This window comes from Vanellus vanellus, assembly GCF_965231255.1.
Source record: "Vanellus vanellus genome assembly, chromosome: Z".
Classification (NCBI taxonomy): domain Eukaryota; kingdom Metazoa; phylum Chordata; class Aves; order Charadriiformes; family Charadriidae; genus Vanellus; species Vanellus vanellus.
This window is the reverse complement of record NC_138908.1, coordinates 64,566,108-64,590,175: the sequence shown is the minus strand read 5'-3', so window position 1 is coordinate 64,590,175 and position 24,068 is coordinate 64,566,108. Positions and strand designations below refer to the sequence as shown.

The window sequence follows — 24,068 nt, the reverse complement described above, 5'->3', positions numbered from 1 at the left end:
GAAACATTTGGATTTTGAAGATGATAGGAATACAGGGCTGGCAGTAGGATACTGAATCAGTCACATGGCTGCTTTTGCAGCAACTTTGTTAGTTAATCACTTTCATAAGTGCACTGAGCTTCATCTTATGGTTAGGAACTAGTGATTTCTAGCTTAAATGTATTCAGCATCACTTTATGTCTCTGCTGTTGTTCTTGAAGTTAAATAAATTCTTTTCCTTCTGGAATTTACCTCCAGTGAAAATTTAAAGATATAAACCCAAGCTACCCTTTTTTTGCTAGACTAGGCAAGCCAAGCTCATTCAGTCTTTTCCTACAGCATAGGTCTCCATTCCTAAGATTGTCTTGATCACGCTACTCAATAGCTGTTTCAGTTTGAGCTCTTTTCTGTGAAACCAATAGTTAGTCTGGGTTGTTCGCTGGTTCAGTGATAACTTTCTTACTTAAGCTCAACTGGAGGTTGTCTCCAATGGTGGAACAGGGCTGCATCTGCTTGCTTCAAGCAGGTTTTTGAAGCTGAAGTTGCAGGTTTGAGTGTTGTTCCCATGGAGTTCATCAGTGACAATGCAAGTCTGCATCTGTTGCTTCTTGAAGATAATTCAGCGACAAGTATTGCTAAATTCAAATGACTTGTACTACAAATGGACGAGACAGTTGTTAGGTTATGGCTGTGTTTTATGTTGCTTGTTTATTTTTTTCTCCTTTATTGTTCAGTGGGTGGCCATTTAGATAGCATTTACTTAATCTTTAAATAGTTCTTTAAGATCCACAGCATAAAGCTGTTTTTTCTTCTAGCAGGAGTCAGAAGAACTCTCCTCTGATGAAGAGATGAAAATGGCAGAAATGCGACCACCGCTGATAGAAACCTCCATAAATCAACCAAAAGTGGTAGCTCTTAGCAATAACAAAAAAGGTTAGATACCATAAAAAGCAATAGAAGTGTTGTGTGATTCTGATAATTTCTCCACTGGTTAGTTCTTCCAATTAAATTATGTGAAAATGGATTTAATTTGTATGCTTTAAAAGAAAGAGGGTCAATTCTCTATTTAAACAATGAGGGCAGAAAAAAAATTCTGCAATATCTTATATTTGAGTGCATGGTAGAGAGAGCTGTGCTAACATCCTAATTTTCTTGATTCTTGTCTTCAGTTTAAAAGCAGAGGGGGAAAGGAGATGTGTGTGTTTTGGGGGACTGTTAGCTTGAACATACTGTTGATATGCTTAAGAAAAGAATTGCAGAAAGTGATATTTATCTTGGAAATATTTTCCCCCTCCCCCAGATTTTGTGGATTATTGCTGCTGTAGGCAGCAGTATCACTTCTTTAAATATCTCAAAGCTGTGCTCCTTTCCTAAGGTTTAAGAATAAACTTCTCTTTCTCCAGAATCCCTTTACTCCTTTATTTTATTTATTTCCTCTAACAGGAAACTTCAGAACATTGTTTTTGTACCTAAGTTTTATATTCTCTGAAAGATAATTTTGGTCTGGGTAACCATTTTCTTAAGAGTAAGGAATGACCTAGGATTCAGAGAAAACGTAATTTAAAACTTGGAGACCAAATTGTATTTTGCTATGTATGATATCCTAGTCCAGTACTTTCCAGGACAAAAGGCTCTTCTGCCCATTAGATGTAAAAGAGTGATACTTAGTGGGGATGAAGGAAAACAACACAGAGGTAGCAGGAAGAGTCTGCTGAGGATCACATGTGGGTGAAAAGGTTGATGTTTATCAATGCTGTCTTGGGTTTTTATGCCTGACTAAAGTACTAAGTCCAAACTTCTTTCTAGACATTAGTTTCACAAAATTTATGCTTTTGGCACCTGTAACTGAAGTAAAAAATTAAATGTATTCGTATGCTCATATCAAAATCCTGGCTGGCTTGAAGTCCCACAGAGAAGTTATATTTATATGTATATAGTATGCAATTATAGTATGTAATTATGCACACATTACGCAAGAATCAATGTGTGCAGGTGTAATTTACTTTGAAAATGTTGTCCTAAGTGATCTGCAAAGCATGGGAATGCATTGGATTCCAGCTCTGCAGAAGAACATTTTTCTTTCCTGTTTTTTCACATTTATGAAACTATACAGTGATCTAGGTCTTTCCAGAGTGCTTGGTCTAATAAATAGCTATTTAAAAATGACATAATATTCAAGATTGGGAACTATGTACACTTTCAAAATAGTGCATGTGAAGCAGTGTACTTCATTTTCATAGGGGCTAACAGACTCATGTAATTCAAAACTTTGAAATCACTGCAAAAACAGAAATATGACCTGAAAGATATTTTGGGGAAATATAATGTAGCACTAGCTTATTCCAAGGAAACTTGATATAAAGCAACAGGTTAAACTTCATTAACAGGTGAGGGCTGTTTACATTGAGCCAAGTATTTAAAAAATAGGAACCATTGCCAACAGTCGTTTGTAAGTTTAACTGACATTTGCAAAGGTGTTAGCTTACATTTTAGTTTCCAGTAGTAAGATATACTGTAGAACAAGAGACAATTTCTAAATACTGTAACATACACACATTAAACAGCTATCAAACAGATGAATGTGTCTGTATCTAAACTGGCAATTTTTTATTTCAGATGATTCGAAGGATGCTGATTCCTTATCAGATGAAGCTACCCACAATAGCAATCAAAATAACAGCAACTGTTCCTCTCCTTCTCGAATGTCAGATTCTGTTTCCTTAAATACTGATAGTAGCCAAGATATTTCTCTCTGTTCTCCAGACAAAGAAACACATGCTGCTGTTTTAGCCAAGATCAGGTTTGTAAGATACTGTATACCACTGAACAAATACAATAGCAAAATATTACTTAAATTTTCATATTATGTGTCCATTCCTTTAATTCATTAATTTATCATTCATGAAATAATTTAAATTTTAATGTTTTAAAATAAGGTTAAATAATGGAATAGTTCTCTTTTTTTTAAAAAAAAGGGAAGTACAGTAATTCAGAGGCTAATTTTGGTATACAGGACATGGTTTTTATCTGTTTTAATAATAGGGTATAACTTCATCCATATTTGTTATCCCTGAAAAATACTTCAATACACATTTTTAAAAGCACTATGTTTTTATTTGTATAATTTTGAAGATCAGTTAGGTTACTAACATCACTATAAAAGGCTTTTAGAAACTCATAAAGAACGGACTTACAGGTTGGTACTCTTTTTGAGGTTTTAGTTAGAAGGTGCTATTTTTTAAAAAAATTGCCAATAGAAACAAGACATTTGTCTAAAATTGTCATGGAACTTGCAAGTACTTGATTAAAAAAAAGTTGAGTTATTGTCACTTTGTATTTGTTGACACTTTTAAACTGTCTTTAATAATTCCTGTTGAATTTAAACAAACTTCTAAAATCAGATGACTCAAACGTTACCAAAATGAGCCTTCCATATAATATATTTCTGTAATGGTAAGATAGCAAATCATAAGTCTGATTGTATATTGGTCTTTGTCCCATTTTCTGTGCACAGTATGGCTGTGTAGCATGTTAATGATTATGTTTTCTAAAGCAGCTCTTAAAGGAATATGTTGGTTCCTTTTGGAATTTCTTCTAAGAGACATCTTTTTTTCCAGACAAGAAGACGAAAATTTGAATAATCTTTTGCAAAATGGAGGTGAATTGAGCATTACAGTGGAAGAAAAAATAAATGTGCAAGAGAAGATTACAAATTTGTCTGAATATGAATTAAGCATTGAAGAAAGATTAGGCCTGGTAGGAAAAAGTGTTGATCTAAGCACTCCTATGGAGGAGTCTCGCAAATTAGATCAAATAAACATGAATATCAATAAACTAGTTAGTGAAGAGGCAGGGCTAGTTCCTGTAGAAACGTTACAAACACGGGAAATAGTTTCAGTAAAGGGTTTTTTGAATAACAACACGCAAGATGAAAGTGATCATGTGGAAAATGGAGATAAATATCCTGTAAATAAAGTAAATGGACATCCCGAGGAAGCAGTACGGTCTCCCAGTAAAGACAAACTAATGAGAAGCACTACAGTTGATGGCGATTCTGCTGAGCTGTCTGTTTCAAGGAGCACTGAAGATTTGTCCCCACAGAGAAGTGGTCCTGTGATGAAATCTCACAGCATCACCAGTATGGACACTGGTGGTCTGAAAATCTATGATATTGTCAGTGAGAATGGATCTCAACAGTCAAACTCAGTGGTGAAATCGGCATCTGATAGTGCAGATGGAAAAAACATAGTCCGAAGTAAATCTGCTACTCTTCTATGTGATCAGCCTTTGCAAGTTTTTCCTGGGTCGTCGTCATCAACTGATTTAGTATCTTCTGCAAAAACTGTGTTCAAGTTTGACTCAAATCACAATCCTGAAGGTGCTAATGTAGTGAGAGGATCAGTGACCGGTGGTGCACAGATGTTCTGCACTCCCCAGTATAATATTCAGTACAGCAGCAGTACAACAGCAAAAGACACCTTGTGGCCCCAGAAACAAAACACCCAAGTAGAACAAGGCAGCTTACCTCCTTCACGTCTGCTTAGGTCTGACAGTACAGAAACTCCCAGCTATACAAAGCATTCCGCCAATATGAATTTCTCGAATCATAACAATGTCCGTGCTAGCACTGTGTATAACACTCATCAACGGATGGCTGGGAGACATAAAGATATGTGGGCTGTTCCACTGAATGACAGACTGCTCCCAGGAGCAACCAGACACACTCTTCAAAGGCAGAGCAGTGTCTCTTCTACAGCTTCTATAAATGTTGGGGATACTGGACCTTCAAGGCGAACCCAGGTTCTTGAAGGGGACTATTTAACATACAGGGATTTGCATTCAATGGGAAGAGCTCCACCAGTAATGTCTGGGCAACAGAGACCTCTTTCTGCCAGGACCTATAGCATTGATGGTCCAAATGTTGCCCGACCACAGAGTGCTCGGCAGTTGGTGAATGAAATACCGGAAAGAACTATGTCAGTTAGTGATTTCAATTACTCACGGACTAGCCCTTCAAAGAGGTCAAACTCAAGGGTTAACTCTGAACACTCTTTATTAGACCCTCCAGGAAAAACTAAAGTCCCTCACGACTGGAGGGAACAGGTGCTGCGACATATTGAGGCTAAAAAGCTAGAAAAGGTAAAAATAATTTTAAAACTTCTCTATCTTTCTGTTGCTTGGATATGGAATAAGTTAAATACTCTGTGTTTTGAACTGCTTTTAATTACCAGTGCCAATGTACTTATGATACTGCCTGAAAAAGGATACATGTGTGTGTTATGAATATCTGAGAAACAGTCAAATGGTAGACTGTAAATGAACTTTTTCCCCAAAGAAAAAAGTTCTTGTTTTTATATCATACTTGCCAGCCTAGTCCAATTACTTTAGAACACATTATATAATGTGACACTGACCTGCTGGACTGCAAGTCCAGCTATTTTAGGCCAGGAAATTTTTATTGTAGCATACTGTATTTGTATTATACTAAAATACTCCCTTACACTTCTTGATCATTCTGTTCTGCCTTTTTAGCCCTATTTCTTCTCTTTAAGAACAAGGAAAAGAAAATCAGTAAAATCTGTTTGGAAGTATAGCTCTACAGCTTCAGTTGCTGAAGAATTCAAAAGTCCTAATTAACATGTATTTGCCTCCAGGCCAGTTGTCTTTTGAAGTTGGGTATCTGACAGATTGTTGAATGAATATTTATTGCTGTGAGATGAGAACACTTAAAAATCTTGCTCATTTCAGGAAATCACAGGAGGTTTTGATATAACTAGAGATGATGAACAGGATTCTTTATGTAATGTAAATGCTATCAAGAATTTGAGCTGATATGTAGAGCTGAACAATTATTTATCTTCAAAGAATTTGAGTAGAGTCTTGAAGAGTGTAATCTATGCTGTCCAGCTAAACCAGTTTAAAATATCATCACTAAATAATGGGTAGAATGTCATTAGCCTGATGCTGTTTCCTTGGAGGGGAAGTGAGTAAAACAGCAAAAATACATTTTGATTATGCCAGCTAGATGGGTTTTCTTTTTTAATTTCTTTTGAAAGAACATAGTTTGGTTTGTGATTTTTATGCTAAATCCTTCAATATCCTTGATAGCTAAAGAAATTTAATTTGAGATGGTTGGAAAAATTACTTTTAACTATAATTTTTCTTTGGAAATTCAAGTATTTGGAGGGATGGGTTTGCTTTTGTTTGGGTTTTGTTTGTTTTTTAAAGAAGCCTGCACAACAGCCGCACCTGTTCTTCTGATCCAATTTTAATTACATACAACATAAAACATTTTAAGGCTCTCACAGGGCTGTCCTGTAGTGTGGAGACCCTTTGTCCCACAAGGCAGTCACAAACCCGACCGTGTTCCAACCCTAATAAAAGGTGCATTCTCTGATCTTCCATTCTCTTGGATGCATAGATCAAATCTTACATGTAACAACAGAAAAGCAAATATCCCAGCAATCCCTGAATACAGAGGGAGACAAAACTTTGGTGCACTGCTAATGCAGTTCGTTTATAGCTCGTTCTTATATCAACTACATTTGACATGTTAGGAACAAAGTTTAATACACCAGTGATTCCTGTTCAGGTACTGTAGCAGTGTAGTCAGCTTTACTGAAATGAAATTGATTGCCTGATTTGATGCCCCTTATATCTGTCCATACTTTCTATCGTGCTTTATATGTAAACCTTAATTTTTGTTTCCTACTAGAGAGATATGGAACAGCTGCTATTGAGATCTTAGCTCTCTGTTTTGTATGTGTGTGTTTCTTTTGTCTGGCCTTGAAGCATTTTAAAGTAGCAATCTGAGACTTATTTATGAGTTTAAAAGTGAATGCATATATAAGTGTCTCTTTATATTCTCTGGGATATGACTGACTTAAAAAGAAAAATCTGAACCGTGAAAAATGTAGATATGATCCTATATGGCAGCTGGCAAATATGATAATGTGGAAATTCTAGGAATTTACTGGATATTTCTTTGTTCTTTTAAAATAATGGTTTTAGTATTTCTGTTTGTAATTAAAAATTAGCTGGGCGGGGGGGCTTAATCTATAAACCAGACTTCTGAAATGGTTTGAAGTCTGAAAAAAATTTCAGTAATTACAGAACTCATTTAAGGAACAAGCACTTAAAGAACAAGTTCAGTTACAGAGCTCATTAAAGGAACATTTTTTGGAAATTGCTTTGACAGAGCTTTCATTGATTTTAAATGGCATTTCTTTTTTTAAAGCATAAGACACAACACTGACAAAAAACAGGTATACAAAATTAAGCCTTATGATTAATATTTAATTCATATCTTCTTGCCTGTGGTTATACACAACAATATGGGTTAATACAATTACCTTTGCTGTGACTTTTATGCATCTGTTACTGAATTTAATCACATTTATTATTTCTTTCCTGTGTTTATTAGGAAAGAGGGTATAGTGGGGTTTTGGGGGTTGGTTTTGTTGTGGGTTTGGTTGTTGGTTTTTTTATTTTTTTTTTTTGCTAAGCGCCTGAAGTACTTGCTGATTTTGGTTTTATAAAATTTAGTAACTGGAGGGAGAGAGAGAGGAGGGTGAGCCCACTTAAATAAACAGTGTCTGCTTGTTGGATAGATTGGATAAGCTAGTTCTTGTTTTATTTATTAGTCCTTCTTACCTGATAGGTGTAGGGAGTTTACTTTGCATGAGGAGAGATACAGTGTAGTTTTAAGTCCAGCAAAAATGATCAACAATGGATTCCAGCCAAGTAACCAGTGTTTGTAGTCCCTTTGAAAAGCTGTAAGGGAACATACACTGATCAACTAAAATTAGCCATCTGGTTGAAGGAAGGTGAAAACAGTTTATGAGACCATTTGTAAATAGAAATTTTGCATATATTCAGGAGAAACAACTTGCTTTCCTGATGCAAAGCATATTTTATTGTGGGGTAGAGAGAAGAGCTTATTTAAATGTCAAGCTGCTCTCTAGTGGTTAGGAAAGCATGCAGTCATTTCTGCCCTGCCCCCAACCTCATAAATTTAGTGCACAGGTGAGTTTTTAAGAGCAGTAATATTTTTCAGCGTATTTGCCGATTTTACTACCTGACATGTTGCAGCACTCTACTATAGTAGTCTTGTTGAAAGTTTTCATTTAGGAATTTAAACTAAAATATTGCCTGTGTAAAAACACTAGTGTCACACACGTTTTATTGTGTGGTACTGGAATTTCTCATCTGTAAACTGCAACAATAAATGTCTGCAACCGTTATCTGCAAATATCTGTTATATTTCAATGTGCTGAGTAGGCAGAAACAGTTAAAGGACCTGGCTCTGCCCTTTCCTTACGTATGTATATTTTCTTTTCTTTTTTTGTGGATCTCTTGGGAGTTCATCAGGTGTGTGTTTGCTTTCAATTCTAATTTCATCTGGAATTAAGTCCACTATTTTTTATCTAATTCTAAAATAGCAGAGCTTTCATAGAAGCAGTCATAAAGTTTGAATTCTACTTTCTAATTCAGAAATCAGAATAGGTGGTTTTATTCTCAAAGTTGCCAGTGTACAGTGCCTTATTAAAAGAAAAAAGAGCAAGTGTTTCAGGATTGATATAGAATTGCAGTTTTAATCGAAGTTTGAAAGTGTTTCTTGAATTCATTGTGCTACATACCTAACATGCAAAAATATTTTAATTGATATGGTCTCAGATTTTCTCCAAGCTAAGCATGCTTCAGTATGTCGAGGAAAGTAACTTCAGGGGGTCTGTGCACACAAAATTAAGTGCTTAAGTGTTTATAAGATTATAGCCTGAAGGATATTTTGACACTGATAAATTACACAAATGTTATCCATTCAGTAGTTGTTATTTTTAAATTTTTATTTTAGTTTTAATTTTTTCTTTATTTTGAATGGACTACAAAACCATCCATGTATTATAATGGTATTTTGTGGAGTTCAGAAGTCAATACGTCACACTTAAAAAGGAATAAAAATCTTGTTCATTTAGAATGTAAATAACAAAAGTTGTGACCTTGCAAACATTTTTTGACAGTAGAATTTAAATTATATGTAATTTTCCATAAGTAACTCTCCAATAGGAATGCTGTCACTTATTGAAGATCAATTTTTTTTTCAGGATCAGAGACCTAAATTCATGCCTTTTTCTTTTCCTGTCTTGTGACTGAAGAATAGTTTCATAATGTTTACATTCTTATTTGGGATAAACTGGTATCTTGCAAGAATTCCATCAGATTTCGAACAAGGCAGGTTTTTGCTTGTGTGCTTTTATTCCAAAAGTCTTAAAACAGTATTTTAAGCATTTCAAGTGTTCCAGAAGACCTTGAGCAAACTTATTCTAAAGAATCTTAGATAGCCAAGGTAGGAAGGAAAAGTGAAGGGATTTCTAGACATTAATATAGCCTCAAAGGATAACTTATGTCCACCTTTAGCTGTTAAATAAAAAGGCTAATAGTTAGGCTTAGCAGTTAAATTATGAGTCAAGGCTATTCCAAGACAAGTAGAATGTAGAGTCTTGTTCCCTGCAGGTACTTGAATTGTATTAGTTCCTGGTTTATACCAAAATTTCATGGATTGTCATGACTGACTCCAGCCAGTCTTAAAATTACAACAGTATTATCCAATAGAAATTTTTCCTAGCTAATCTCCAGTATTTATTGTCTTGCACCTAAGTAAATGTGTTAAGACACTTCAGTTCCCTTTTGAAACCTGAAATCGTTAATTCTCTTGTGAGCTGCAAAATGGAGAATATGTTCTGACTCGTAGCATTCAAAAAGAATGTAAGTAAACCTCAACACTACGCTACTAGCTGCCTGCATCTAAACTGATTCCATTAGAGGCCGATTTCGACTACAAATCCTGATTTACATGTTGTACTTTTTTTTACTTTGTACATAGCCATTTTTTCTTGATGTATTGTAGCTTTTAATATGTGTTCTTCATGGTTGAATAACTGGTTTCTAGTAAACTTAGCTTGCACAAAAATATAGTGGAACATGGCATGTATATTGGTTAGTGTGTATCAGTTTTGAGTAACTGAAATGATATTTCTAAAGCCTCAGATATTTGAATTATTTTGCAGACCATTGTGCCCTAAGACACTGTAGTAAATCAGGTGGAGAATGGAGTTGGTACTTGCAATTAACATTCATATTTAATCTGAAGTTTAGACCATACGTTTATTCCATATTTAATTTTTAATAAATTGTAATAAAAATCAGGGGGTTTAATGGCATCTGCATATTCAGATTTCCAAAAGTGTCTTCTCTGGTGCAGCAGGTCTTCAGGAACCTCACTAGGAAATGCACAACCTTCATCCTGCTCATCTTGAGAAGCAAAATTAGGAAGTATACTGTTCACACTCGAAATGCCTTAGTTTCTCTCTTCCCAGTTAAAAATAGGTAGAGGAAAAATTCTTCCTAGATTTGTCACTAGGAATCTCTTACTGTGTTAAACTAAAACTTTCTTAAAACTCCATGTAATTTTAAATATTATTTGTTCTGTACATTTTGTACTTGTGGGTTCCTTCTAATTTAGTGTTGAGACACTGTGCCCAGTGTAGAGAAAGAGAAAAATGGTGTTTACAATACTTCTCATATCTTGCCTACATCAATTGCACAATCATTTTTTGTACTTTGGAAAAAGTCTCTACCAAGAAAGGAGATTTTATAAACCCTTGAGTAAAACTACTCTCCAGCTATGTAATCCCCTTGAAGCTCACTAAACTGAGTTAACTGAAATATTGACTCCTGAATGGACTAGTTCATGCTGCTGCAAATTTTAGGAAAGTTCTACTTCCTATTGCAGGTCTACCTTAGATTGTAAATATAAATCTGGGTTTAGATTGTCACTGTTCATTGACCATCTGTTTGGGTCTTTCTAAAAGAAGAGTGAATCTAGCGCATCTAGGGATCTTTATGGTAAGATGGTCTGCTAGAGACACTTTCAGAAGATAACTTTCTAGTCTCACCGTGCATTCCTTCTATTTTTATCTGTCTTTTTGCCACTTACAGAAGATGGAGAGATATAGGAGCCTCTGAGAGGAGCTACCTGTAAGGACACTTCAGGGACTTGCCTGTACAAGTGGGGGAAAAAGGCCACCTGGCTAATTATAGAGACTATTTTGAGAAGAGTTGTAAGAAGATGCTTTGAGGCACTAAGGAGCTAAGGAAAACTGGCTTTGGCAATTTCATCTGGGTGTTTGGCCTGCAACTTAGAGAAGCAGTAAGCTCAGATTGAATGTTTAGTAAAGGGAGACTTGAATGCCAGGTACAGTCTTCCCTTTCTAAGAGGGGAAAAGCCTCTGGAGACTTGTGTGGAAGCTTGAAAAAGCCATTGACCAGAGAACAGGGTAGGCGTGAAAGAGGAGCATGAAGAAAGCTCACTATGCCATTCAGTGAGAGGCCATCCAGGAGCCTTGGCCAAGAAGAAAGCCAAGTATTGTCAGTAAATACTGTTTTCCAAGTGCGTTTCCAATGACAGTGCTACCAGAGCATCTGGGGAGTATGAATATGCAGTGGCATATGATGTTGATTATTAAACTAGTTTTCGTTTCACAAAATAAAGCTAGTATGAAAGAGTAAATGTCAGCCTGAGGACTAGTAACTATTTTCAAAATCAGATTAGTATATGTAGTCAACAGAAAACCCAAAATTTATTTATTCATGTAAGAGTTCTTGTGGTATCTTAGTCAAATGATCCATGTTTTGAACTTTTTTTTTTATTTAACTTGGAAAAACTAGGAACTTTATTTAAAAAAGCAAAAACTTTGAATTTGCTGGGCTTTGATGCTTTGTGATTTTTACTGTGATCGTATTTTTGTCATGGGTCTTTGTCACTTTTTCAAGATAGGTTTGTTTTGTTTGTCAGTTGGCACACGGAGGATTTTCCTTTTTCTTTTGTGCAGTCTTTTTATTTTGTTTTGTTCTTACAACTGGAAAAGTCCATGGTGGCAAGACATTAATGTCTACTGCTTGCTTTCTATTACCCTTGCCAATATTGCAGAGGTCAGGTTTGTGAGGTAATGAAGCTCAAAACCAAACTACTGTCACTCCTGTCCTTGAGCATACGTTACCTGTTTGATTGCCTGCAATGGCACAGGGGTGAACTCCAAGGTTTCTTTTGAGCCTCTTTTTCTTTAAATGAGGCTCGTTCGTGTTCTTGTTATTGCAATGCATTGCAGAAGTTGACAGTATTGCAATAGTAAGAAAACCAAGTCAAACAGTCAAATCTTTGTTTCTGTGTGAGTTATTTGTACTGTACCAGTAATGGGGGGGGGGGGAATGAGACAAAATAATAACTAGTAATTAGATGTTTTTCCACAGGTGTTTATCTTGACTGCCAGCTTCTCTTCCTACAACAAATTTGATATGTTGCAAATTTAATGAAAATTCAGAAATTTTCATAAGCTGTGCACCTTTGTTTTTCCAGACACATGAACATTTGAATGACTTTATTTACATGTAATTCTGCATGTTAACTGCTGATTGCATGCTGATTTACAGTAAATAAAGGTAAATAAGGGTCACTGAATTGTGTTTTATATATCATGGTGGTACTGTTCTTGCATGGTTTTTATCTTGCATGACAATGAAATATGTTTGTATTAGTCTATGTATAACATGTCTTGTGGTTTATGCATGCTGCACTAATCTCTGTGTTAAATCTGTCCCCTCTTTATTCAGAGCATGCTGTCTAGGTCCTTTAATTCCAATTATGCTGCAGTTAGCAGCTTTCACTATGGCAGCTCTAGGGATCTGCATGGCAGCCAGGGTAGTGTTGCCTTGAGTGTTGCAGACGGAAGAGGTTCTGGTGTGCACATTGTTCGAGTGAGTACCTACAGGAGGTTATTGCAATGTATAGAGGGGGAAAGAATGAACTGTGAGAGGTGTCCTTAAATTGATAGGGTTATCCTTTTACATATGGGCAGTGCTTTCAATAAAAAGAATATAATTTATATGCTGGAATTTTTCTACAGGCACTAAATCCAAATACTTTGCCTTCACTTCATATGCCTTAAACTTACTGCAAGGCTTTTAAATTAAATGTCATGAAGTTGAGTTTACTTACTAGCTGTTTTGGATGGTTGAACATATGAAAAACTGTCTGGTTTTGTTGTACGTATGTGAACAAGAGATTACCACTCTGAATTTAACCTAGGTTGATAAAAGTTTGAACAAAATCTTATTCTGCTTTTTCCTCCCCCAGACACATTCTGATGATGTAAACTGTACTGTTAAGATACTGCAGGCATTCAAGAAAATTAATATTTTAGTTTTTAAGAAAATGTGAAGAAATTACTCTCTAACTCTGAGCATCCTGAGTGTTATGTTATCCATAGCGAGTAGGGTAAAGTCAACAGAAGACTTCTTTTAACCATATGAATCCTTGAATAGGCAGTCCTTAGCATTTATTGACTTTCCTAGCATTTATTGACTTTCCTTATGAATTTATTGGTGATCGAACATACCTCTGCAGTTGCTAGTTTTTGTATTTCATGGGTGTGGTGTCTTGGCTAGTAAGACTTTCCACTTAAACAATGTACTAGTTAATCAAAGAAGATAAAGAACAATAAAGCCCTTAACATGTTTTATTCTGGGCTTCTTACGAGAATTTTTTAGTCTGAATTACATGAAGACATTCGTCCTTACTGCTCAATTCTGTTTAAAGCATCCCCAGGCTTCTACTCCAGGAGACCAATGCCAAGATGAGGTATTCATTTCCGGACAACAGAATTACTCGTCTGCCACACTTAGTCTCAAAGATGTTACTCCAGACAGCATGAAGAAAATCGCTGTGCAGGTAATTATCTACATGACACCATGGACAGGATACATTTATTATTATTTGTAAGGATACTTGTTTTTAGTAGTAGTAGAAATATATATTGGAATAGAAGTTGCAACTGAGGCTTCTTTAAAATGTAATACCCAGGTATTGAAGGTGGCATAAATTAAAGAGCTACCTCTTTTTGGAAGACAAAACGGTTAGCTATATGAAGGAGGATAGTTCTCATTTTTCTGCAGCAGGGGCTTTGAAAGAAGAAATTTGCAGCAAAGGACGTAATTCTAAGTGGAAATTGGAATATGGCAGATGATTTCAGGAAAGCAATCTGAAGTTGATTAAACCTTGTACAGAGCAAATTTGAAATCTGTTGTGATGAAATTGTGATGATAAACTAGAATTTGTAAGAGACATTCTGTATTCATCTCTAAGGACCATCTATGCAGGCAGGACTTAGTACAATGAAACTAAATGGATGCTTGTAAATTATTATGATGCAGCAATTGATTTTCTTTTTATAACTTCAGTACTTCCAGTTGCATTTCTGCAGTCATTGGATATTGGGAATTCGCATAGCTGTTGATACTTGTTGCCTGTGTAAATTCTACCTCTGGCAGTGCAACAAAAGATAGTTTTCCTGTCATGCTTTAAGTTTTATGAAAAGGCAGTAGAAAAATCATGTAAATTGAATACATGTGATCTGTAAATAAGCTAAAAAAATGTATGTATACACCCATTACTGTGTCTCAGAATCACTTTGGCATAACATCTCACCTGAACAGAATACATTGATATGTGTCCATTCACATAGTATGGTTAAAGGTTGAAATTTGCACACTTCAGTTATTTATAATATGGAGAGAGAGATTATTTTAATATCCTTGTATCCTGTAACTAATGGGATAATGGTGACAGTCAGAAAAAATTATGTAACTCAAGCCTGTAGCATTTTTGGAATGTGGGAATCATACAGAGGGATGAGTGACTACTTAGAGAGGCATATTGGCAAGGAGGGAAAAGGGTGCCCATCTTAACACAGAGCTGCAGACCTGAACACTGACTCTGAGACTTCAGTAAGAAACGTTGCCATCCCCAGCATCATCCCTAGTGATGTGGTTTGAATGCACTGCGTGTCGTGACAGTTGTGTACTTTACTGCTGTTTGTTATCATTATGCCTATCAAATCAGTGACAGATGCATTAACAAAAGAGTAACATTTATTGGAAATATCATCATAGTTTTGATATTGAAAATCTTGAGCTTGTACGTGAATTTGCTCAGAAGGTTTTCTTGTGGAGTGGCCACCAAAATATGCTCAGAAAGCACGTAATTTCTGTCTGCGAGCTGTGTGGGGTTTTTATTTTTTGTATGATCTACTGGGAATTGTTACAAAATCCCTGAATTTTATGCAGTAAAAGTGCAAACTACAATGGTATCAACCAAATGTCAATACTGTCAGTTGCACTGCTAGCAAATAATGGTTGGGGTAACTCAGTTAAACAAGTCCTAAAAGCAAAGACTGTCTAGTCTGTTCTAGTAGATTAGCACTCAAAGTAAATTTTTTTTTTTACAGATTTGTTCTCAATAGGTCAAAACTTATGACTATAAAGAAAATGGAGTATAATTGTACATGATCCAGAAGAGCAGTTTTAGTAATGTTCCTAAAATTAAAAGCAGTCAAGTATGAGCAATATTGAAATAATAAAGCAGAAATTGAGGATTGCTGCTTACAAAATGTATGATGTTGGGTATTCATGTTTTATTCAGATACCTTTGACAAATGGACAAATGTGCCAGCCTCAAAGACCTCAGGCAAACTACAGCCAAGTCCATCATCTCCCTCCTCAATCATCAGTAGTAAGACATCCGTCTAGAGAGCAATTAATTGATTATCTGATGTTGAAAGTTGCCCACCAACCTCCCTATACCCAGTCCCAGTGTTCTTCCAGACAAAGCCATGAGTTGGCAAAGCAAGAAGTAAGAATAAAATCTAACTTGATGATACGGCATCTGTCTGTCAGTGGCAGTGAATTGTTAGATTGTTTTCGTTTATTACCATTTCTCTGTAGATGGTGACAGAAATTATCTCAGTGCAATTCTACTACTGAATTCATACATTCCTTCTAGCTTTGAGCTCTTTTTACTTTTTATGTGAACATTTTAGGAGAGAAATATGGTGGATTATAACAGAATGTACTCTTTTTACTTTTTATGTGAACATTTTAAGAGAGAAATATGGTGGATTATAACAGAATGTACCAGAAACTTAAATTTGCAGCTTTTTACTGAGCTAGAAATTTGTTTCTCAACTACATTTATTGATCATCAATTCATTATTTATCCAGTAACTGAAAAAATATAAAGTAGCAGTACAACTTAGCAATGAATAGATGCAAAGTACTGTATCCAGAATGGTTCAAAAACCTGCAAATGTAGAAATGTGCATCCATATCAAAAGTGTGAGCATCTCACGCGTGCCTGATGAGTTTTATTTAAGATAGACAGATGTGAGTTAGAAATTCTTATACGATTTAATTGTTTTTTCATTGTGGCAACCTTCCTTCTGCTCTTGGACACAGAATGTTTCCTTTGTATTGTTCTGAGTTTTTTGAGAAGATACTGAGAACTGCATTTTCATCCTGTGCTAGAATGAGGATGTCCACTTCTTGTGTAAAATAAGTTTTCTAGTCAACTATTTTGGCAAGAGAAAGGGGAGATAGTGTTGGCTACGTAGAACTTAGAGTGAAAGTAGGAACAAGGTTAGATTTTCAAAATTCAGCTAGAGGTAGCAAAGAAGTAGGACGAACAGGTTCTTTCATAAGAACATGTATATTTGCTGGGGGCATTACATTCATTTACATAATATCAAAATATCTCTGATTTTGAAGCTTACATGAACTATGATTATAATAATAGTGATAGAGTAAAACTTATGTACAATGATACATGATGCTGTTTGGAATCTTGTTCTGATTAATTAATATTATGAGATAGAATACTCGCTTGAACTGTGACAATGCTTTTTTGATTTTATTTTTTTTTAAAGCTTATGTTCATGTGAATTCCTTAGTAATAATTTCATTACAGTAGCTTTGAATGCAGATTTTCTGCCAATTCATCTAACTTTGGTTGTAACTACTTAGATTCGAGTGAGAATTGACAAGGATCCAGAACTTGGATTTAGCATATCAGGAGGAGTTGGTGGCAGAGGGAATCCATTCAGACCTGAAGATGATGTGAGTATTTTATACTAATGCATCTTAAAATCTTTCTCATCAATAGTGTTTCTAGTGTTGAGCAAAGATGGGAGGGTGGGGAGGTGGGGAAGGAAGTATGTATATCCCCCAAGCTATTAAACTCCAGGACTGGAAGGGAGAAAACTGGGGGCAAATACTATGGAAAATCAAGGCGGTAGGTGACCACAGTGGTCATACGACAACACAGAGGATTATTCTCGCTGAGTGGTTCTTGCACAGTTCCAGATATCAGTCAACAGATTTGAGGTAGTGAATTATGGAGTTTACAATTGGGAAGCCTCTTAAAAGAGAACATGATTTAGCCTACAGTCTTGTTTCTGGTGGTTGATAATTCATTTTGACATATACATCTGCCAAATTAAACAAAGGCAGATCAGAATTTGCCCTTCAGTACTCCTTTAAAGGCAATTATCCTGGATTCAACATCAGAAAAGGAAGGCAGTCACAAAAGCCAGTAGACCCATAGAATTATATTGCATTCTCTTCTACTTAAGATGGAAAATTGAAAAATGTTTTGAATTACATCTGTTTCATGCTGTCCTACTATTCATGAAATATGTTGTCAAAAATGTTTTCCACCTCTGTTTTTCAAGGGTATATTTGTAACCAGAGTGCAACCAGAAGGACCAGCATCTAAGTTGTTGCAGCCTGGAGATAAAATAATTCAGGTACTGTGGCCATCTAATTACCTAGCAATTAACTGGTCATACACAAGTTCATTTTTAGTTTGCACCTTTTTCTAAGAGCAAAATGTTTAATTTTTAGATGGATTACCAGTATCTTTTCCAGAAGCATTCTTATATTCTGGGATGATGCTTTTAATTTTCTTCTACCTAACATTAGGATAGGTGATACAGTCTGAAGCATTACTCAGTTGGATCATGTTTTCAAACTCTGAACATTTTCCACACTTTTAAAGACAAAAAAAAACAGGCCTAATGTTGTCATTCAAGTTGGAACATGAGCATTTCATTAGGCTTCAGTAACATTCAGTTTTTTAACTTGTGGTCATTCACATGCAGTATTCTGAATAACGCATTGTCTGAACACCAGCAGTTGCCCCTCACAACCCTTCTCCCCCCAGCTGCACCTTGCTGCTACATCCCCCTCCGTCCTGCAGTTCCTGCCAGTCTTTGCTGCCTCTCCCCCAGGCAGGGGGACAGGTTGGACGTGCGCAAGTGCTGACAGAAGCCGCCTCTTGGCTGGCTGATACCTGGCTGGTCACAGCATGTATCTCCTGGCTGCCCTATCTGCTGCAGGCAAGCCAAGCAGGTTGCTTCAGAAGCCGTGGCTTCAGGGCTGCAGCTGTGCAGTTCTTTTCTGTAGGAAGTTGCTACCTTTCAGACCTCTTCTGTATCAGATTTGTTTGAAATTGTCTAATGAGCTCATAAACTATTTGGGGAGGGCTCAGGGAAATGGACAGCAGGATTATAGAAGCCTTACTTTCTTAGGGAGATGTCCTAACAGGACATTTGAACAGTGCTGTAGCCACCCTTGAAGTTGCAGCGCTTGTTAAAAATTATTAATTATTACCACGTTACTGGTTTGAGAATGTTCATAGTCAACTCTGCATTTCATTTTCTAAAAGAAAACAAACAAACAAAAAAGGTAGTATCTCAAACCACAATGTCATGTGAACAGTTTTATAAAACAAAGCCAAAGTGAAAACACAGCCTAATCCTTCAAATGAAAGATAAAGCCAAAAAGCAGACAAGAAAACTAAACTAAGATAAAGTGGTTCCAGCTAAAAGGTGGCTTGGTTTTGAGCATAGTGAATAATTCTGTACTTGTTCTTCCTCATTGGGGCAAGAAGGGTCCTAGTTCTCTTGCTGATGTAGATGGCCTTAAGGGATGGGGGTAATCCTCAACACACCATAAAGGAACAAGAAGCATGTTAAACCTTTGAAAATACTGGTAGGATATTTGTTACTTATTTACAGAATGGAACATGTGTGAAAGGTGACTTTTGTTTTAATGGTTTATTTCTGTCTTTATGGAATTTCATTTGTCTGTGAAATTTATAATGAAGTTTCCTTTTGTCATGTTGGAACTACTTGGGTTTTGCTTTTTGTTTAATGAGGAATTCATAGTTTGAAAAAGAGCTGAAGGAGAAGTTGCATTTGCATGCTTAGACAACTACAGACTGTTTCATTTCTTATAACTAAGAATATTTTCTCTCCCCAAATGACTTTTCTATGCTTCATTTTGCAATGTTCTCTGTAAAACATGCATTAAGCATGCATATTATAAAGCGTGTCTAATACATATGTCTAATAAAAATATTCTACATGACCAGTGACTAGATAATTGCATGTAAGTCTTAAGATACTGTTGCATATTAGGTTAGGGCTAGGACATTCTGTACAGGTAATGATTTGGCAGGGTTATTGCCAGTTTTGCACTCTGAACAGTCTATACGTAAAGCGTTCCCGCAAACCTAGACAGATTTAAAAAACACTGCCTTTACAACAAAGGATTTGGGCAGTAGCAGCAACAAGTGTTCGGTGAGGGGATAAGGAACCGCAACTCCAAAATGGCACAACCAGTCGTGCGATCTGCACCTTGGCTGTCTCTCTCACCACATAAGGGGCAGTAGCTCAGGGAGAAAGGTGGGATGCACAGCTGGAAGCAGTAGCAGTTTAAACTGGGCAAATCTGTCACTCTGCAAGATTTTACCACCCAGGCTGGACATTAATTTGCAGTAGTACACCCTGAAAAGCTGTGTTTTCCCTGTCTTTTGTAGGCCAGTTTGGCCTGCCTGTGTTTGCCAAGCCAAACCTATCCCAGGAATGACAATGTTGTTTAGAGTCATAGGAAAATTCAAGCTGGGGGTGATCTCAGGAGGTCTCACACCCTAAAATAGCTCCCAATGCCATTAATGTTTTTTGTGAAAGGCTTCAATAGTATTAATTGATGACAAATGCCATTTCTAATATTCTGATATTTAAACTGGGATGTATCATTTGTACTGCATTTGCTTTTTTTTTGGCATGGGTATACTAAGGCTGATGAATTAGATGTCTGATGTTAACAGTTTAAAGTTCAGTTTTCTCTTTTGGTTATTTGCAATATCTTTTGGGGCAGAATTCTTCTAAGGCTAACACAGTAGTATGATTTCTTGAAGAATACCAGGTACATGCTCAACTCATATCAACAATGTAATCTGCAAATCTGCAGTGTTTTATTCTCTGTGTTCATATAGAATTTGGTTATTTTAAACCTTAAAGCTTAAATAAAGTAACATGAAATATGACACGTTTCACTAATGTGGCATTACGAGACTGTAATTTTCAATTTTAAATATTTCTTTTTAGGCTAATGGATACAGCTTCATCAATATTGATCATGGACAAGCAGTATCTTTGCTAAAGACTTTTCAGAATGCAGTGGAACTCATCATTGTTCGAGAAGTTTCTTCATAAATACTGTGGATTGGGGGTAAAAGCCAGCAGGATTCATTGAAGGACTTAAGGGAAACTGACTATTTTGCCTATTTTTATACATGAGAGGAACTTGAAAGAATTATGATCAAAATTTGTACAGGAAATACTGAATTTGTGGTTAAAGGGGAATAAACCACTGTACAGAACGTACAGTAAATCATTTTGGAAATGCATATGGTGAATAAACTTGTTTTTAAGCATTATAGCAATCTAAGGATCACTTCTCCAAGAACAAACCTGTGTTGTTTTTTTGTACAGATGGTAGGTTTATTTTTGGATAATTCATACACATTACTAAACTTTGCGCAAGGCTTTGCGAAGCCTCAGTTGTAGCCAATGGACAGATGGCAGGGCTGTCTGTCCTGTAGCTGTTTATTGCCTTTATTTTTATTCACCAGATATTAATGTGTTATGCTGAAACCACTTCTGTAGATATGGACAGGGGATATGAAATGTTGGCTTTGCTATGTGCACATTGTATAGATGAATGGGTAGATGGAAGGTGGTGCTGGTTGGACAGAATAAAGGTCAGGTGAAACAACTGTCTGCTATCTAAATTGGAATCAGGAAAGAAGAAAAAGTGTTTAGTTCTGGAGTGTACGTCTACCAATAGAAAATGCAATAAAAGCTTACAGTGTTTTTTAGGAAGACTGTAACTACCAATTTGTGATATTCTACAGGATTTGTTCTTAATGTAGTAATTTGAATATTCATCTGCCACATGTGGTTCATGTTTAGTTGGGTTTTCTTGCATACATAGTTTTCTCAACTGTACTGTGGAAATGTGCCCAGAGGTTTCTCTCTGCCATGGAAGTCCCCAATTTTATGCGAATGGTGATACTTTTATCTTTATAAAAATTACTCTGTTTTAACCTTATAGATTTTAAAAATGAAACTGAAATGGCCAGTTTTTAAGGTTGTTGCCTGTAACATATTTAAACACACACACACAAAGTAAATGATGCAGGAAGGGTTATGAAAGACATCTTGATTTTGTTCGGCCTTTGCATTGCCTTGTCAGTCAAAAAGGAAACCATACGCATGGAGCTAGGTAACCAAAGCAAGTTTGTGAAACCTTGAACAGTGATGGAGAATTGCTGTGGTGAGATGAAGAGCAAAGGGAGGGTGTACTTACAACCCACCAGTTCATAATGATGTTTCGTAAAGGGCTGTTCTTACAGGTGACATTAAATGTGAACTAGACACTTCAGAGTCATTAAAGGGTTTCTAACTATATTAACGTAATGGTGATTTACCACGGGCTGCCTTTGTTCCTTATTACTATATGAAATGCTCAATTATGCTTCTATTAATTTTGTTTACCAGAAACATTAACTTTATTTTTCTCTTTCTCCTTTGTAATTGAATAGAGACTGCATAATCTGCAGTGATAATTAATACACGGTTGTTATGGACCAGGGAAAAGTGCCATAGAAGACCAATAACTGTTTTTAATCAGGGCTAATGATTAGCCTATCATCGGAGCAATATTCAGTTATTGCAGTTCATTTTTAATTACATATAAGTTGGTAGTTAGAGACAGGTATAAGTTGCTTTTTTCAACCCATGTGTACAAAAGTAAATGCTTTTAATAAAGCTAGCAAAAACACCAGCATCCTTTAGTTTTGGGATAATGAGCTGGAAGAAAGGGGGATTATATATAGCTAGCAGTAATAAAAAGGCAGTACTTTTTAAATAAGTGAACTCCAATATTATTGCACTTCTTTCAAAGATGTTAACTATTGCTTATTGTACTGTGTATAGTTCTAATAATTTTAATTGAAACCCTTTAACAACTCTTTGTATATTTTAATTCTTTTTAGTTTATTTCCAGTAATATTTACATAAAAAATGATTTTTTTGATATATTAGCAGAAATGTGATGTATTTTGATAAAATTCACTTATTTTCTGTGTGCTGTTAATCTTCAAAGAAAAGAATGAGAAACATAGCTATATAATGGCAGGCTTCAATGTTCCCCTTCTAAGATGTGTTTTGTTGTTGTTTAGTTTCTATTTTTTTATTGAAAACGCAAAATGTTCACATCACGTGTTCATTACTTTTAATCGTGTTATTTTTATCACACACTGCCTTTTAAAGGGAATGCATACAGACAAGGCCTAAATTACCTTGGTCTTCTACATAACCTGTATCTTCGGGAAGGGAAAAGTCCAAAAAAGCAGAACTGATTCTTTACTGATCTTGGACTGACTTTGTATACATTTTGCAGTATGTTTAAATATATCACTGAGGAATTATACTGGATCGTATTTTGCTTTAATAGTTACAGAAGTTTTAAATGTTGTTGTGTCACTTAATTTTCAGATTTATATATCACAGGAAAATTCTACCAAAAACTGTTTGGCTATGGTAGAACTATAGAAGGTAGAGATTTATAGCAAGAAGTTTAGTGCTTCTTGTGGAAATACTTGGCCAAAGCTTGTCTTCAGTAAATTAGAAAATTAACCGTTTTATTAAACATGGATTATGCTGATTTTACTCAGTAAATGTTGGCGTTTTCAGTGGATTGAAATGTGTTTGTTCCTTCAGTGTCTCTGTGTAAAGGTAAACGCATGTCAAACCAGATGATTTTGCAGAGAGTGGGAGAAAGATGTCTCCTGAACCAGTCCAGCCAGGATTCAGCAGGAGGAGAGACAACGTCGGCACTTTTTATTTTGAACGCATCTTAAACTACATTTTGAATAGAATAAAATCCATCAGCAGCTGAAGTTACTCAGCATGACAATGAGTTGATGCAAACGGTTCTTTCTATTCTTAATAGTTCATTAAAGAATCAGTTCAACTGATGTAATGAAAAGATGAAGTCTCCCACATATTTATTATGTAAATATTTTTTAGTTTCTTTTTTGGACTAGAGTTAAAAAAAAAGTGTGTATATACTTGAAGGCATTCTATGAACACAAACATAGCAATAAACAACACACAGAATCAAACCTTTATGATTACTTTGGTTTTGTTTTAGAAATATTCCCTTGTCAACAGCTAAGAAATGTTCTTATTGATCAGCATTTATTCAACATTCCAAATTTTTGTATATAATTAGACTGTTTCTGAGGTAACACATGCAGAATAGATAATAAACTAATGCTCTTTAAAGCTTTGTGTAACTGACTTATTTAAGCTCTAGGAAATTCTCCATAACACCATTTTATTCTTTTATAGTTTCTGTAGACCTTAGTACTCTATCAATATACATTACTAAAGATTTGTGTTTCTGGCTCTGTGCATCGCAGTGCCCTGTGGTCTGCTCTGGCTGATTTCATTGCAAGACTGGGTTATTCAGAATAAAGAAATACTTTTGTGGATAACCCAGTCTTGCAATGAAATCAGCTAGGGGAGCCAGTGGCTTTTCTTCTAAAGACGTGAATGGTCTTTGTCTGATGCAGACTAAGTAGTTACAATAGCAGAGCAGGGTGACTAAGTCAAGGAGCAGGGTTAAAATCGTGAGTGTCTTGAGAGTGCTGTGGTGAGATGTACAAGGGTTATATGGTAAAGAAAGTGAAGAGCTAGGCACAGAATTTCACAGGACAGTTAAATGCAGGTTGACATCCAGTTTCTTGGAAACCACCTGACAAAGTAGTAACACAAACTCTTCAGTCT

The 24,068-nt window shown here is 35.8% G+C and overlaps 1 protein-coding gene across 1 annotated transcript in view; it reads left to right on the top strand.

Annotated features, from left to right (window-relative positions):
• Window positions 1–20,650, top strand: part of ERBIN (erbb2 interacting protein) — a 123,253-nt gene extending 102,603 nt beyond the window's left edge. Inside the window, exons 19-27 of the mRNA XM_082497392.1 lie at window positions 795–912; window positions 2,596–2,779; window positions 3,597–5,118; window positions 12,649–12,792; window positions 13,634–13,765; window positions 15,515–15,724; window positions 16,891–16,983; window positions 17,598–17,672; window positions 20,319–20,650. Coding sequence (XP_082353518.1) covers window positions 795–912; window positions 2,596–2,779; window positions 3,597–5,118; window positions 12,649–12,792; window positions 13,634–13,765; window positions 15,515–15,724; window positions 16,891–16,983; window positions 17,598–17,672; window positions 20,319–20,426 — 2,586 coding nt within the window. The 3' untranslated portion in view covers window positions 20,427–20,650. The remainder of the gene's footprint in view (window positions 1–794; window positions 913–2,595; window positions 2,780–3,596; window positions 5,119–12,648; window positions 12,793–13,633; window positions 13,766–15,514; window positions 15,725–16,890; window positions 16,984–17,597; window positions 17,673–20,318) is intronic.
• Window positions 20,651–24,068: the final 3,418 nt, after the last annotated feature.